The sequence below is a fragment of the Hakea prostrata genome, chromosome 1, assembly GCF_041222555.1.
Source record: "Hakea prostrata isolate BN-2017 chromosome 1, UWA_Hpros_2, whole genome shotgun sequence".
NCBI classification, from domain to species: Eukaryota; Viridiplantae; Streptophyta; class Magnoliopsida; order Proteales; family Proteaceae; genus Hakea; species Hakea prostrata.
The window spans coordinates 17,026,277-17,044,714 of NC_142600.1; the positions used below are offsets into that span (position 1 = coordinate 17,026,277).

Here is an 18,438-nt window from a genome sequence, read left to right on the forward strand (position 1 = left end):
CTTGAGTTGGGCAAAATTTGTATAATTAAGCCAAAATAAAAACCTACTTTCGTACTTGGCCTAAACACTAAACTTATGGGCCCATAGAATAGGCTCATGGCCACATAAACCCGCTGAACAAAGGCCCAACACCCACAGCTATCAATCCTAAGTTGATTTTTAAAGGGAAATTGGCCAATTTGGTACTGGACATGCATCAATGAGGAACTTAATCTCCTGGCTAGGTTGAGGCTTCTAACACTTTCATCCACTTGGCAAAGGGTAGAATGGCTCTTCAATGCAAAACAAGAGTTAGGGTTCCAAAACGTAAGTCCAATAAATGAGACCTGGACTAATTCTCTCCGAGAAAAAATGCAACAGCTTCAAAATCAAAATTCTATTTATCAATCTCTGCACTACAGTCCCATGATGGGCATAGGTCATTGATCAGCTTACAAAGCTTAATATAAAGATAGGAAAGCTAATAGACTCCTTTTCTTATTGAAGCAGAGTTTCTAAAAACATACCAACTACCTACTTGTCTTTTGAAACAAACCCCCAAATAGGAGGTTAGAAAACAAACTCAGTTTAAAATTGAAGTTCAGCTTTACTCTCAAGAAGTAATTAATCCAGACAAACTTTCTACCTATTAGGAGGTTCATTAACTAAATGCCATACGACATGATTGCCCTAAAAATAACTAGCTAGTTTCATACATGGATCATGTAAACATAATCTAGGTAAACCAGCCCTAGGCTTATTTCTGGCGGAATAAGCCCATTTTGGTGGTAGTGAATCTGTGTCAGCTAAAGTCCTATTTATATTGTTTATTTTTTCTAGGAGAGTCAGTTGACAAGTAATTTAATACTGTGTAGCCCTAGCCTTCTGTGGATCAGCAATATTGGAAAATGAAAAACAGCTTCTCTTTTTCTTTTTCTTTTTTTGCTGGGGGTGCTAAGAACTGTACACACTATAAACCAGTATTAAAAAAAGAAGAAGGAAACAAGAGGACTTATTTTGATATCTCAGATCCACAGCAGCATCAAATTCACATAAAGACACTAGGATTTTTGGCAGCTAGATCATCAGTATTGACTTTTCAGCACTTCGAAAGAGTTTCAAGTAATCACTAATCACTGAAGAAGCTAAACAAGCCTTTTTAGGATGACAAAGCCAGAGCCAAAGCTATTCAACCATGGAATCTTTTTAAGCCCCATCAAGTTATAAGCACGTCCAAAAAAATATTTTAAGGGCAATTCAACTACCTGCCTTCAGATACCCTCTGTCCTATGCCAGATCCTGTCACTTCTGACAGGTGATCATCTAAGAGTCTAGCTTGCAGGCCAGAACCAGAATTCACAGTTGCGACTGCTTGATTTCTGCCAGAACCAAGTGTCCTACCACTCCCAGGGAATCTATCATCCTGTCCTGCCTGCAAAGTGTATTATCATCATATCAGATAAAGCCGAAATTACAATCAATTGAGAACATATCTGAGGTCACCAAACATTTGAGGCTAGATAGATCATGAAAACCATTGATCAGTATAGCTTTATAAATTAGTGGAACCAAGCAGAACAGCATATAAAAAAATAAAAAAAAAAAAATCTTCTTTCACGAAAGTCCGAATATAACTAAAAAGCATAAGGTGCAACAAACATTTACAAAGCTAAAAAAAGGGAAGCCAAATTGCCAAAATAACTAAGAAAACCAACCAAAGACAGGAACATATGAAGACCTTTTCATATTAATTCCAATATAGACAGATTTTTTTTCTTCTCTTTCAGATAGAAGCCCACAATATGCCTTGGCTTTTCTGGAAACAACATAAGCAGATTCCACCTTATTAGGGGAACCCTGGAAATTTCTTTCTGGTCCTACACTCAGTTATTCATGCAAAAATAAAAACCACAGAGACCTGTCCTACCAAAGTTTTTATCTTTCTTGGCCTAAAACTGCCCTTTAATACTTTGAAGTACATCCAACATATCCCTATCTCCAGACAAACCAAAACAACACATTAATGCTAGAGGAACAATCAATTAAAAGATTGGAAAATAACCACTAATTAGTCTTCATTTTTTCCAATTATTTTAATAAGTATATCACAATTCACTAAAATTGGCAGTAAATTAGAATATACCAAACAAATATAATTAGCTACAATTAAAAATCAGAACTAAAACCCAATATATATATTAATACATGGTGTCGATAAACTGCCGAGTTGGGATAAGGCTTGTGTTGTTGTTGTTGTTGTCAACAATCTAAATAGGATCGTCCATCCATGTACGTTTAGCAAACCACAAGTCATATAACCCTCATGTGTCAGTGACAATATCCATAGAAACCTTGAATACATTAAGAATAAAAAACTACAAGCTTCTGGACCTAAAATTGCCAAAATAAAAATGCAGTAATGATCGTCACCTGAGTAGATGTTTGCCTTTGCGGTAGCCACGAAGAAAGGTTTCTCCACATACTTCCAGAAAGCAGACTGTTGCAAGACGAAAGATGATGGCTAATTATTCCATGCTCTTAAGATACACTCCTAAAATATAATGATTTCAAAATTTGGGTAGTTACCTTGAAGTTGTATTTGGACTTGAATGTGTAGGGATATAACCAGATGGATTTCCCCCAGTGCACAAAATAAATTTAGGTCGCCTCACACAAGATGACTGCAAGGATGACAGAGACAATAAATTGGAAAATGTAGATATAGAAGCAAGAATTTCAAACTGCATTCTAGAACACAGCAAAGTAGCAGAATTAGCAACTAGCTCACAATGCAGCCTCAGCATTCTCCCAGCCAAGCAAGGAATGATTTAAGGGACTCTTTTATGCAGACAAATACATGGATCCAGAAATTAAAACAATGGAGGAGAATCTGGCAGCTTGGAGGAGCTCTTAGTTATTGATAGGAGGATATTAAAAACCACACAAGTTTGATTGGAAAGAATCTCCCAATCAAAAAAAGGAGCAAGAATTAGCAAGCCTATGGAGAAAAATCTAATAACTACCATACAAATTTGTCAAAGCGTCTGCCTAGGCGACCGCCTTGTCGCCTAGGCCCATTTTTTGTCACTGGTGTCGCCTTGATTTTCGTTGCCCTCTATTGTCTTGCCTTGCCTTGCCGCCTTGACAACCATGCTACCATACAAAAACAAGCATAACCTTATCCCAACTTAATGGGGTCGGCTACATCGATCCATGGGGGTTCAATAAAATAGACAAGAGCAGTAGTGGTAAAATTCAACTTATTCAAGACAAATGAGGATAAGTGGATAACTACCCCTACCTCTTTTAGCCCCATCCAATCAGATCTGATCTCTCTTCCTTACAGGTGCCTCTAATGGCCTTCATTGGGCATGCCTATACCACCCCAAGCGGCACTCTTGTAGCTTGTCTTGAATTGGTGCAACTGTGCAATACCCAAGTCAGATCTAATATAATCATTCCTCACTCACTCTCTCCTCTAGTCTGGCCATACATCCTCCTCAACAACCCCATCTCCAGAACACTTGATCTTTTTATATGCTCCTCTTGGTTGCCCAACATTATGCCTCATAGGTCATAGCCAATCTGATAATTGTACATAGAATTTTTCCTTAAGCCTAATAGGCATATATTTGTCACACAACACACCTGAAGCACCTCTCCACTTCAGCCATCCTACCTGAATCCTGTGAGAACGTCATCTTCTATATCATCATCATTGTTAATGGAAGAGCCCAGGTAACTAAACATTTACTTTGTAGAATCTCTTGATCCTCAAGTCTCACTACTTCATTGTGCAATCTAATAACTATCATATCGAATTGTTAATAAGGAGAACGATAAGGTCAGCAGTACCATTTTTTACTGGTAAGAGGGTTAGCAGTACTTGTGAATGGAGCTTATGGAAGACGCTAAGTCCTCTAATGAACCCTTCAGACAATACTAACCACTCGCTGACAGGGATGGGATAGGTGCAAAAGCTATTTGACTTAGCTGAAAGCCTCTCTTTCTGGAAGTTATCGAGTGAAATATTAGTAGGAAGGAGAGATTGAAAGTCTTCAGTAAAAGCCTTGGCATAGCTGCCATGTTCTCTGAACCTTTAAACCCGAATATTTTGACCCTATGATCACATCCATTGGTCAAGCAGCATAACATAGTAAGTATGAGAAGGCAGATCTTACTCATTTTGGAAAAAAGCTAGGTGCGTATTCCCCCTTTAAAAAAATATTCCCAGGATACATGCTCAAAACAAACTCACTGTTCATAGCTGATTATGCTTGTGCTAATGGAACCAAACATAAATGGACTTCCTAGGCAAAATCCTGTTTTCATATGGCCTTTAGAGGTATCTAAAGAAAGGTGAGCCTTTAGTGAAAGCACCTCATAGTGATCCAAAAAGAGAATCTTCCCCATCACAATTTGCAAGCAATCATGTTAAATATCTCATTAAAATTAATTGAACAAATTGCATCGGCACGCCAAAATGGAGGCCTTAAAGCACTAACACCCCACTTTATGTTTGAAAAACACAAACACCCCAAAATTGGATTTTCATTGGACACATTAGTCCAATTTGTCATTGAAAACTGTTAAATCACTGTTTATTTTCTTTCAATTCCAAAAATATTTCTATCAAAATATGAAGGAAAGAAAAATAAACAGTAATTTAACGGCTTAAGTGACAAATTGGACTAATGTATCCAATGAAAATCCAATTTTGGGGTGTTTGTGTTTTTCAAACATAAAATGGGGGATGTCAGCTTTAAGGCCTCCCTTTTGGGGTGCTAGTGCAATTTGCTCAAATTTATTTAACAAAAAAGTACTAGTATTTTACTCCCAAGTAAAACAAACGGAATGCAGAAGAAATGAGCACACGTTTAGGTCTCCAATTGGAGAAGCAGTAATACTGAATAAGAAAGGACCAACAATTATTCTCCAATTTGCACCACAATACCAGGAAAAAAGATAATACAACCATTATTCTAATACAAGCCTAAAATTTAGCTCTTCTACTAGAAGCTTTCTATATACTATGATAGCTTTCCCAAATTTAAAAAACAAAAGAAACAGAACTTCTTGAACTACGAATAAGAAAAACAGGACAATTACCCTCTTAGAAGTATGTGTTAATATGGAACATATATTGCAGCAAGAGATAACACTTATTGTCCCCATCTAAACATGCAAGCTTTCTCCCAAGATACCCTACATGCAGAAAGTGTCCTTTTTCTGATACTTTTACAGCTGAAGAGCCCAACACGATAAGGATTTCTGACTAGAAAAGGCCTGGATTTCCCAGATTGCCCTCCAGGTGGCATAGAACCCCACAAACGGACTGGACATTCCTCTAGCTTCAGCGCATAGAACATTGCTCGCTTAACCAAAATCTAATAACAAATTAACTGCCAGAAGGCATGTCACAAAATAGTGGACCTTAGGGGAAACAGGATGGTTTTTAAAAAAGACTCCCACCAGCATAGAAATCCAATGTGTCTAGATGTTGTTCCCAAGGTTGACACACTAAAGTCAACTTTCCATAAAGAATAGAGTGACCTTAATAGTTACATAATGCTATTCAACAGCTAAATGTTAGCACCATATAAAAAATGCCAACTTTCTATTAAATGCATTACAGGACTAGCACTGCATGATATATTTTAATAACAGTCATGATACAACATCTAGATGATCTGTTCCCAAGTATGCATCCAAGATCTTATAGAAGTATCAAATCTTAGTTTTGAAGGCAGTATGGTCAGCCCAAACACTAAGATATGCCAAGGCTTCAACTGCGTCTTGCTCAAAAGCTGGTAGATTCTCAATTACAAATTTGAAACCTTGGTTTGAAGGCCCATAAATTGTTTTCCCCTTGTTTTTTTTGCGCGGCCAATCTTTTACATTCTGAACCAATTCATGCACTTGTTTCGCATAAAGAAGACTCCAAATGGTAGCGGTGGATTTGACACAGTTTGACAGCACAGGAAATGGTATCAAACCAAAATCATCCCTAATTTATGTCAAAGATCTTTAAATGCTTTTATATTTGTTACTTCATTTACAGCAGATTAAGAAAAGGGGATGCCAAGTGCACAAGGCTCCCGACACTGCATGTAACCAGGATTGGCAACCATCGGGTCTTTCATATTTTAGACTCAAATTCAGCCCTCGATCATGCGACACCAAGAGCCCAAATTATCCTAGGGGTATTTTGGTTATTTCCCAACCTCCGTTTGGGCTTCAAAGTGCTCCAAAAGAATCCAAAATAATTATAGGAGCCAGAATCTACTCTTTATTTTTCATTTGGTCAGTTGGTTAGAAGTCCCAGTTAGAGAAGGATCTCCCTAGTTGTTCCCCACTTTCTACAAGGAGTCTTAGATCTACTTTTAGTTTTGAGTCTTAACAAGTTTTTGAAGAGTCTTCATCAAAGTAGGAGTCCCAGTGCAATCCTTTTCAAGTAGGATTCCTTCTAAAACTTGGTTGCTTATTTTGCAAGTTGTACTTGTTTAGGAACTCTACCTTAAGAGTACTTTTTCTAGTTTAAAAAGTTAAGTCCAATTGTGATAGGGAATTCTGATCTAATTGATTAGATTCCCTAAGTTTAGTCCAAATATGTTTCTTAATAGAGTCAAGTTAGAAAGTCCTAGTTGCCCTTCAATGTAATGAGGGTATTAGAAGCCTCCGGCCCTCCACACCTGGTAAGCGATTCAGATTTTGATGAATAAAAAAATAGAGTTGAAGGAAGATTGAGTGGAGTCGTGGTTCCTTAGGAGGGCGGCCCACAGCTGATCATACTTACTGTAAGTTATTCCCCAACCCCTAACCTACCCTAATCCTCTACCCCAGCCTTGCACAAACCCCTCCTTCCCCCTTTTTTCTCTACAGCAGCAGCACCCCATCCCCTTCATAAAACCCTACAAACCCCATCCCCTTCTCCTATTAACCCTCCCCTAGAATCGCACCACCCTTCTACCTCTTTTTCATTCTTCCAAACTCATCACAGCCCCTTCCCCTTATAAGTTTAGTAAAAACCTGCAACTCATCTTCTTCCTTCTAAACCCTTCATTCTAATTCCTATATCTACCCAACCTTTCACCCAAAACTCGAACCCTTTTATGATTACCTTCCCCCACACCTTCTCTACCTCCCTCCAAACCCTACCCTAACTAAGAGTCCTAAACCAATTAGGATACCTGTTTTCTAAACCCTAGACTGTATTATTTGTGAAATTACCAAACAACAGAACATTCTCCCTTAATTTCAGACCAAGCCTGGCTTAACCTTAAACCTAACCTATATCCCCTCCTTCAATATCTGAAGGCTGGCATCCATACCCAAACCTATCTGCAGGGCTATCAAAGTGTTAAGGTTTTGCTGCTGTTCATTGTTGACCAGACCTGGACAGCAAGTGTTCAAACCCTAATTGACCTACTGTGAGGATATTTGAAAAGATTAGTTGCTGTCCACTAATTCCAGACCCAGACAGCAGGGTTGCAAGCCTAAAATTGCAGCTCTCCTGTGAGATTTTGACCTAAACAGAAAGGTTTTAACCCTATTTGTGCTGCTGGTTCTAATAGAGAGGATCCTGAAGACTGGCCCAGACCCTAGGTTACATCACCGGGTCTGGGGAAGGTAATAATATACACAGCTTTACCCCCACTTAATTGAGATGTGGTTTCCAAAGACTCAAACACATGACCACTTGATCGGGCTAGAGCAACCTTACCATTGCACAAGGATCTACCCATGGTTCGAAAACTCGCCAGATCTCAATATCTCGCTCTTTTGGCCGACCCAGGCTAGATGATTAGCAAGAAAAGAATAAAAATTTTGACCAAAATCATGGTCGAATCAAGACTTCAGTCCAACACATGTTATAAAATGGCCTCAGCCCTCTCAAATCCATCTTGCCCCTCCCACCACCAACAGTTGTTGCTTCTTCAAAACTCCATGTTGTGCATAATTTTTTGCTGGAAACTTGGCTGGAGCACCTCATCCACGTCATGAACAACCCACTACACCATCTAGTGACCAGTGGCATCGTGCTTAATGTTACTGCTTAGTGCATTCAGTCTCATACTCTCATGTTGTAACTTTGTGCATTGATGATGAACACATGTAACGTGTGATGTATTATAGCAGTTAGAAGTTTGAAGATCATGAATTCATAATATTGAGTATATGGTGTGTACAACAGGTGTTAGTGTGCACCTTCATTTCTTGGGGTCGAAATGGAACTCACATTACGGTTTCTTTTTCATTAATCTAAGGCCATCATTGTGTTTAGAAAGCCTAAAATAGGCTGGACTGCAAATCCCAACCCAAAAGACCATTGAAACCCACAGAGTTGACTGTCAGTAGGAAAAAAGTTCTTCCAACTCGCCTAGATCTTGGTTTTCTGGCCAGCAAGATGGCCATCAAATCCAAAATCTTGAACCATGTCTGCACTCTTACTCTTGTGCACCCACCATTGCTGGGTATAAGGGTTAATGGGTTATACTAATGTAGGCAATATTATCCCTACTTCATGTAAAGGCTGTTTCCAGAGAACAAATTATCAGGATGACATGCATAGTACAGCATCTAACTATTACAACTCTTTTATGGTTCTCTCTCTTAAGACACAGGTGTGTCAATCCTTCTGTTCATTCTTCCCTCTTGGGTCATCCAATCCCAAGAGGATGGGTTTGCTTAACCATGAGGAAAAGGGGATAATAAAGATCAAAAGGAAAATAACAATGAGATTAATCAAGACCAACGAGAAGGAAGAGCACAATGTTGCTGAATGAAAATTTAGTTAATTGAAGCAGAACAGTTTCAAATTCAACTTTTAATCCACGCTCCGATCATACCCCAAATCCAATGCTTGACAACAACTAAAAGTAAGTTTTATATCCTATATACCTTCTCTAATGCAGAAATTAAATCTAAACTCAGTCAAACAAAAATATCAAAGAGGAAGAAGAAAATAGCAAAGGGAATGAACACTAAATTCTAGAAAGAGAATGAATAAAGTGAGAAAGCAATTTCCAAATCCAAGTCAGAGGATTATATAGGAGAGGCCTGGGCCATTTTAGTACATGACTCCCAATTCAGATAGTCATCAAAGCATAGTTGTCATGGCATCTAGGCAAGCAACACGTCTGAAGGGGGAACAAAATCAAGGCAATACCAAAAAGTGTCTAGGTGTCACCTAGGCACTTGATGCAGTTCCAGGCCTACTTAGGGCCCTCAGATCTGAGGCCATGCCCTTAGAAGCCCACGCAGAGCCCCTAGGCTTGCTTCCCAGCAGCAAGTCAAGTCAGTATTGTTTTTCCATACTTTCAGTTATTTCAGTGGCAGTCTACAAATTCTGCCCAACCTTAAAAGTCGAGGACAGCAAGGTCATCTAGATTATTAGTCTTTTATTTAATATCTGATTCAATTTAAGGCATTTAATTCTTGTAGTGCAGCCCACTACTAGGCTTGCTTAGTTAATTAAAAGTAGTTAGCTGTTGTTTTAGATTAAGTTAGTTTCTAAAACCTAATTTCACTAGGACTTCTTATCTAAGGTTATAAATAGCGCCTATCAATTACGATAGACTACAGCTAATTGATAGATAATTTCGCTTTCACGCCTTTAGTGCTTTTACGTGTGTGCAACTATTGGTTTATATCAACTTTGATCAGAAAAGGTCAAAGAGCTGAGAATTGCGCAAAGGTTCTTGGCAAAGTCAAGTTTCCTATGGGAATAGACAGCTTTGAAGAAGCCATTTATTCAATCCAAGCATCTACGAGCCCCCTCATCCAGGTATTTGGCAGCCCACTCCATCCCCTTTCTCCTATCACCCTTTTATCTATACTTCTTGAATTCTCTTGAATATTCAGACTTCTAAGGCACCCAAAATTTAAGGTTACATCTGCACCAATCTAGCTGTCAAATCTTTCCCACTTTAGGTGCATCATCCCCCCAACCCTAGTGACCTTAGATCCCAAGTTAACCCCATTTTGACCACCCAATTCCAAGATAAAAAATATATTTGGATTTTCGTACTCCTTAATACCCCCAAAAAAAGAATCCTCACATCCTACAATGAAGCTATCCAAACCCAAGCAAACTTGGGGGATCATATCCCTATATCATTACATACATTCCCTCCAAATTTCATCCCATTCTAACACCTATGTACCCTAGTTCCCCACCTCAAGGAATTTATCTCGTATCTCCCATGGGATAGGCTAATTATCCTTGGAACACAAATACCATTTAAGAGTGCATTAGTTTCAACTATAAGACCCTAACTTAACCATTTTCCCCTTAAACCAAACTTAATCACCACATATGAGTTGGTTCTCTTAAACATGGTATGAGATCTCATGTGAGATCTCGCTTTTTTAATAAGGCGAGACAAGATCAAGGGCAAGATGCCCACATCTCACTCGAGATCTCACCCCAGATCTCGCCATATCTCTCTAAAACTCTCAATTTTCGCTGGATTTTTGCGGATTTCAGCTGGATTTTCACTTGCAACTCTCTAGCACATCTACAAAACCAAAGAAATATCAATCATTCTCTGATTGTCTTATGAACTTATGAGTTAATGACTTATATAGAACTTCTAATGGTTATATAATTTTATTATTCTATTCTCGAGAACCAAGATTGTGACACTCATATGGATGGAATTTTGATGACATTTAAGTTATTTGATGTATTTGATACACTTGCTTTCCATTTATATGCCTTAAAGATTTTATATTACATGTTGTATAACCTTACATTCCCCAATCCTACAGCATTTTGCTTTCACACTATGGATAGACTTAGAACTCATACTTAGGTTTGTTTTCTCACAAATTCAAGGCCATCAATGTGTTCATAAGGCCTAATTAGGTTAACTACCAAGTTTGAGCCTAACATAGACCCTAAAACCCACTGAAATGGGTCATTGAGTTGGCCCAAAAAAGAATACCATATCTCGACCGAGATCTCGCCAACTCAGTCGAAATCTCAAGTTTTGGAAGGGGCGAGATCTTGAACCATGGTCTTAAAGATCTTGGAAGAAATAGCCCTCACTCAATTGAGGCAAACATCATCCCAATTTGGTGTGTGCAAATGCTATCAAAAATGTTCTAAATGAAACTACTTTTTCGGATATCAAAACTGAAGAAAATTTTTCCACTACTAGGTTTTTGGTCCTGTTAATACCATAGGAAAAGAAAACCTTAACATTTGGATATCTAGAACCATGTTCTTCTCCACAAGACAGTGGACACAATCCAATATTGAGTATGCTCAACAAGAAATGCAACTCTCTTAATGTGCAAAACTGGTACCGCTGCATCCAGACCTACCTGTGCTCAACAGTTGACCCACAAAACAAGGGACTCAATAAATCTCCAACATGATTAGAACATACCTGGTTAGCAATAATCAAACTTTACAAGTTTTCCCTAATTAATTATGACACTTCCAGCCACTGAATGAGTCTGAATGACATGAAATAAAGTAAAGCAAGCATGATTATGTCAACTGGCCAGGGGCCTCCTGGATTGCTTAGTGTGCACACCACAAAGGTCAGATGAAGCAAGATGTCATCTAACTTGCACGGCACAAAATACAATATGTATATTACAGAGAAATGTGCACTTTCTGAGACAGAAGCTAGTCTAATAGGACTTACAAGCCATGACGAACTCTCGATAGCAGAATAAAGGGATGGCCCAGGCAACACATATTTAAACAATCCGTATGTATCTGACAACAGGAAGATACTGCCTCAGTAAGTAATTGATGTGACTAAGTGATTACCAAAGTAAATGTCAGTGTAGAAAAACAAACAGTTAAAATTAAGGATAAGAACGGAGAAAGAGGATGAACAGACATGCAAATCCAGACAAGATTCCACATAAGTGCCCCAGTAACGAGACATTCGTCATAAGAAGCTGGAAGACAACCAATAAGATCCATGCATACCTGAAAACAAACCTGAAAGTCAAAATACAACATCTGGAAGCAATCATAGTGCTGAGAATAGCATAAAAATGCCATCATTTTCACTGAGTGAGCTAATGCATTTACCATTTTGCAGGAACATTAAATAGCCCAAACACACTGCAAGAAAGACAATACATTTCATTAGAAGAAGTCAACACCATTAAAATATATATAAAACATTGTAATGCTTCGGATGATGGGATACACTAGGGTTTGAAATGGTCCCCCTACGAGAAAGTCATTTAAGGTGGTTCAACAAAGACCTATGAATGCCCTTGTACGAAGAAATGATATAATCTAGATTGAAGGAACTATAAGAGCTAGGGCTAGACCTAAGATAACCTTAAGAGAAGTGGTGAGAAAGGATATGCATAACCTAGACCTTGTATCTAACATGGCCTCAAACAGAACTGATTGGAAGGCAAGAATCCATGTAGCCGACCCCATTTAGTTGGGACAAGGCTTATTGTTGTTGTTGTTGTTTGGTTTTTTTTATGAAACAGTGCATGATCATTTCCTTCTAAGAAATAAAATCCTTGGAAATTTTATAATTTCAATAGACCACATGAGAATGACACTGTTACTCAAGTAACATGAAATTCTTTCACTTAAATGCTTTACACTTGAGAGCACCAACCTTCTAGATTGAGCTCCACTCAAAGCTGTCTCTATAACAATCATGGAAAATAAGATTCCCGAAAATCCTATTCCACACTCATTCATGAGAAATGGATAAGGATGAAAAGGATTATGAGCCACCAAGAGAGCAATAAGAAGATGAAATAGTGCATTGCTTGTAGCCAACAAAAGTATCACATATAATAGACGGACAGATCCCATGATCCTTTCCAACTCAGTGCCCAAAGGAACCAAAGCCATCATATTAAACATAACATGCAGCAGTGAACCATGAAAAAGAACAGATGTGTAAATCCTGTAAACTGCATGAAATAAAAATGATGTTAGATTCCAAATGAGAAGAATCAGCAAGACATGGAGAATCAAACTGCCAACAGCCGATATGAGTTTTACAAGATACTGAAATTAAAACAACATGACCAACTATACATAATTACACAAAAATTCACTTGATGGGATAAACTTACACCAGTTGCAAGAAGATACAAAAAGCTAATTATAAAAACTTTGTCAGTACCATAAATCAGGATTTAAAAAGCATTTTCCACAGAACAAAAATGTTAAAGGCCTCACATTGAGTACACAGAAAATTTTACAAGAAGTGAGATTGACTACCATGTGAAATTTAACATGTTTTCCAAGCCTCACAATGGTGAATGATCAAGTACCTTACATGAGTAAACAGAAAATTCAGTAATATGATCACAGGTGCTTCTTTGGAGACATCAGTTTGACTTCTATTTTTAATGATGAACAATTTTACTACAATTAGTCTGATGAGATGAATGTAGTGGAAAATTTTTGAAGGTTTCAGGATCACAATGAAAACAATTATTTGTAGGTATAATTACTGCTATTCCAAGGAAGGTTTTCAACTAAAACACACACTTTCCCCGACAGTGACTAGTCAATCAACTAAACTGTCTATGACCTTACTAACAGCATCGACGAAAGTTGCTGGGAACTGAATTAGAGGATTAACAATTTTCAAGTCAATCATAGCTATACATGAATCGTGCACTAGTTTTGTTTCATGTTTCTAGACATAAGCACAAGAGATCAATTAAGCAATATCTATGGAGTAAGTAATTTCAACCTCCCAATTACATGTAACGATTAATATCACAGTTTTAAGTATCAGACTATAAGTGGGTATCATATCATATCCGCCAATATGCACCAGTATTGGTGGATACCCATATGACACTTCTCGGGGAGAAAAAGTTTGTACCAACTGACATGGGTAGGGTACACTTTATAAACATACATTAATACTGCAAAATGGAATCTGCAGGTAAGATACAAAACTAAGTCACGTGAACAAGGTTACGCCCCCTCCACTCCCCCCCCACCCAAAAAAAAAAATTGGGCCCAAAAACGCCCTACCCAAAGCTGGCCAAATAACCCAGGGGTATTTAGGTAATTTTTCAGCCCTTTCGGGGCTCAAGAAGGGCCTGGTTAGAACCCCCTTGATCCAAGGGTCATGGATATATATTTATTTTTTTATTTGAGCTAGTATTTTGTGAATTACAATAGAGTCCCAATCTATGTAAGACTCTCAGTTAGAGTCCAACTTACAAGGACTCCTCCTCAGGGTTAGTCATTTGATTCCTTTAAGATGTCTTAAGTAAGAATCCAATTAGGGTTTGTTTAAGAGTCCTCTTGTTATTAATTAGTTGAGTCGTTTTGTTATCAACCAGTCGAGTCCTTTGTAAAGGGAATCCTTCATGAATTTTGAGGTTATAAATCCCTCCCTCCCCCATTATTGGGTACATTGAATTGAATAAAGAACCTGAATTTGAGGGAATCAAGTCGTGGTCCTCTTGGGAGTACCACGGCAGAATTTGAGAGTTTTCTGCAAGTATTCTTCATTTTCTTTCATCTTCTTCAAAGCTTGCAGCAATCCAAGAACTTTCAAAATTCCAGCAGCCTTCAAGTGTCCTTCTTCCTCATCAAGTAAGCACAGCCCCAGCCCCTTCAAGTGTCCTTCCATCAAGTAAGTACAACCCCAGCCCCTTCCCTACCCTTAGCCCACCCTCCTAAACCCTAAAGCCATAACCTTAATGCCCTTATCACCCCTTTTCTAATTTTCTGGAACTTTTCTGCAATACTTGGACTTTTTCCTAGGCCCAAAATTCAAGGCCAGATTTACGACAATCTAACCGTTATATCTGTCTGAAACATTATGACCATCATTCCCCTAACCTCCCAGTTTCTGCCCAATTGGACCAACCCAAACCCTAGTTCCACTAAAACTCTCATAACTCCCAAACCCCTGAACCTTTTTAGGATTAGCACCCCACCCCTTCTCCTACACTCGATCCCAGTCCCAATCAAATCCAAGAATCTCAAACCCTTTAGGACTCTTCAAACACATCCTAATCCATTTGGACTGACCTAAACTTATTAGACTTGACCTGAAATTATAAAGCATCTAACAAGTAACAATAGCCCCTTCCCAAGCCCAATTGAAACCCTACAGCAGCATTTTTTTTTTTAAGCCCTGACTTATATATTTAGCTCTGGAATTCCAAAACAACAGCAGCCAAACCTTGGTATCAACCCTCCCAAGCCCTAAGCCCCCTTACACATAAACCCAAACCTATTCGCTGCAAGGAGTTAGCCTCATCTGCATGGTATTTGAGTAAAAACAGCTGCTGTCTACTGAGGTTTCAACCCAAACAGCAAGGGTTTAAACCCTAATTTGCTGCTTTTTCTAATTGAGGGGATCTTGGAAGGCTAACCTAAACTCTGGGTTACATGACTAAGAGCAACTGAAGGTGAAATAGCTTTAGACAAGTCTAAGGACCAATTAACAGGATCTCACATGCAACCAGCTCGAATTGGCAAAACATAAGGCTTTAGAGTCTCAAAAGGGGAGATGGGGACTTAGCGTTTCACAGTTCGGGCTGAAATTTGGGTCGAGCATGGGGGGCTTGGGGGTTGTTTGATCCAAATTACAGCTAATTCTGATTGTGGAAGTAGGATTCCTGACTTTAGGGTTTTGGGTGATATCTACAGGTCCCAGTTTCTGTCTTGCTGTCAGCAAACTATGTTAAGGAGAAGAATACAACTCAACAATTTAGCCAGAATTTCTTCTCTTTAATGGAGGTAAGATCACACTCTTTTACTGAACTAATTCATTCTTGTATAGGTCTTTATACTTTGCATTAGTTGCTTCTTCTTTTCTTGTCTTCTCTTCCCTTCTCTTTCCTAATACTGTGCTAGTAGCAGATCCTATTTGTCGTGTATCTTACCATGAAACCCCCCCCCTTTTTCTAAAAATGGTGAACCCAATGCCAAAGGCTTCCACACAAGCAGAATCCGGGCAGATCCCCCCCCCCCCCCCCCCCTTTCTAAGGAACCTAAATATGAGATTTTCAACTCATTATTTTCTTACAACATTTTATCTACTTCACCTAACATTCAATACTTCAAGTTCAATTTCTAGAATGTATTTAAATGACCAACATTGTTTTTATTAATCCAAACAAGTCACTTATTCTAATATAAATTTAAGGATGAACAAGTAAACTTATAATTATACAAATTAATAAATAAATAACACATTCTCACACACTACAGGAACTTCAAATTTAAATCAAATACGACAGGCCTGCAGCAATGCATAACTTTGTATTATATTTACTGATCAGTAGGTGAGAACCAAATGTTTGAAACAATAATGTACCTTGAAACCGAGAAACCACCGCAGAGGGCAAGAAGCAGATCTCAATAAAGGAATCGTATCCAACTAGGAGACACACCAAGTAAATAATCCCACAGATCACCACCACAGCAGAAGTTAGGAATGGAATTCCTTCCCACCACTGGCTGACCCTCGTAGGCAATCCTGCCTGTGAACCATTAACACAAGCAAGAGTGATGAGAAAAAACATTTTGATTTATATTTTCCAACATCATCAGTAATTCCTTCGTGACAATTATTTGGGAATAGGGACCTCTTCTTTAAAAAAGAACATTTGGAACCATTCCTTCAATTTCTTCAAACATGTAACCAATAGAGGTGGAACTGAATAAATTCCAGTCGAATCAAGCATAAACCACAGGCAGAGCTTCAAACCCCACGGAATTTAATCTACTTCCTACAATTTCAATCTAAACCGGTCCATAACCAGAAACTAAGACTGGTTAAGACCAATATTCAACGACAAAAATAGAGCCAGACACATTCATACGGTAACTCCTCGTGCGCAAGGTTACATTTCATATCGTAAATGCAAAAGTATAATACAATGGATCGAAGAAAGCAAATGGCTGTCAACTGTTCTCCAACAACGATAAAAGTAGGGTTTTCCCCCGGCATATAGAAACAAGAGGTGGATGAGGAATGTGAGAAAAATTCTAAATAAATTGAAACCAGACGAATAAGAAAACCATCAGTTCCAGATCTAATGATGCAGTGACCGGAAAAAATAAATTTCCAGAAGTATGTAAAGACTAGAGAGTCATTCACTTTGTTGACTAGAAATGAAACTAGACTAATCTAGTAAACCATTAATTCAGATCGAAGCATACGGACACAAAAATTGCAGAAGTATATTGAAGACTGTAGAGTAATCCTGTTTGCTTACCTCTGAAACAATGTTTGATCTCATCTTCGGTTTTCGATAATTTTGGCTGCAAAAGATTTCCCGCTTCGGAATCATTAAATAGCCGCATTAGTTCTCGGTATCTTCCCGGAGATTCAGGGGTTGACGGTAGTCCCGAGAGCATCATATCAACAAGAGGCATGCTGTCACTAGACTTGAGTTCCCAGCCCTAGGATGTCTTGGATCCAACGGCGTAGGTTGATTGCCAACGATTAAAGTCAAGTAAGATTAGATTTACTGCTTTCACCTTAATGCAAATGCACACCGCACATCCAATTAATTGAAAGGGAAAAGCATCCTTGAGTTGGTTTTCTTACCTTTTTAAGTAACAGACAATTTCAATTATTTTTTAAATTAAAATATTACCTAATATAACATCAAGCAATACCTTTTATTTTTTTTTTTTTTTTGGTAAACATATTTTTTATTAGAAAGTAGAAGAACTACGGAGAAAACCACCCAGTTGGTAACACACTACACAACCAGGGATTGGATAACGGTCATACTGTCTTACTAGGAATAACCAGCAATACTCTTTTACTAAGAAGTGTTAAACTTACCAACCAACCCTGCAATGGTACTTCTGTGAATGGTGGGTAGGATTGCAACCTCACCACTAGACTATTGTGGTGACAAGATTATAGCTAGGTGACGGCATGACCTTAGCTTTTAAATCACAAAAGAGTTTAAATCCACTGTCCTTTTGGTAGATGGAGGGACTAATCCCACACCATACATGTGTTGGGATGTTATTTATAGGGTTTGGAATCAATGAGGGAGTCGAACCAACCAAAAAGAATCAAATGAGAGACAACGCCCAAATATGCTGTGTGGAATGATATTTTCCATAATTAAATAAAAAAATTTGATTATTCAAACTATGGTCACATTAATATTTTAAAATAATTGTTTTCGATGAAGACTATGATAGAATTTGAAAGAAGATTCAAAAGAAAAAGCAACCTCATGATTTTACTTTTCTTAATTTTTGGTTATTTTTAATTTATAATTTTTTTTTATTTTCTAATTATTTTTCATTCATTTCCCTAGTTTCATTTTTTTCATTTTTTTATTTTTTCATTATTTATGTTAAAGATGTACCCGATCTTCTCCATCCCCAATCAATCAAGTCATGGACTAGCATGCCTGAGAATGATTCACATATGTCTAACCAGCCGTTCAGAAGAGTGGCAACCCAAGGGTCTTCAAGGGTTATTCTATACAACCATTACC

General features: G+C 38.1%; 1 protein-coding gene across 2 annotated transcripts in view; it reads right to left on the reverse strand.

Moving 5' to 3' along the window:
• Positions 1–17,307, reverse strand: part of RBL15 (RHOMBOID-like protein 15) — a 35,311-nt gene extending 18,004 nt beyond the window's left edge. For both annotated transcript variants that reach the window (XM_089167131.1, XM_089167136.1), the window contains exons 1-9: positions 17,188–17,307; positions 16,284–16,449; positions 12,591–12,894; positions 12,038–12,070; positions 11,841–11,932; positions 11,640–11,713; positions 2,566–2,660; positions 2,410–2,476; positions 1,245–1,411 (exon numbers count right to left, since the gene is read on the reverse strand). In XM_089167131.1, coding sequence (XP_089023257.1) covers positions 1,245–1,411; positions 2,410–2,476; positions 2,566–2,660; positions 11,640–11,713; positions 11,841–11,932; positions 12,038–12,070; positions 12,591–12,894; positions 16,284–16,449; positions 17,188–17,262 — 1,073 coding nt within the window. In that variant the 5' untranslated portion in view covers positions 17,263–17,307. The remainder of the gene's footprint in view (positions 1–1,244; positions 1,412–2,409; positions 2,477–2,565; positions 2,661–11,639; positions 11,714–11,840; positions 11,933–12,037; positions 12,071–12,590; positions 12,895–16,283; positions 16,450–17,187) is intronic.
• Positions 17,308–18,438: the final 1,131 nt, after the last annotated feature.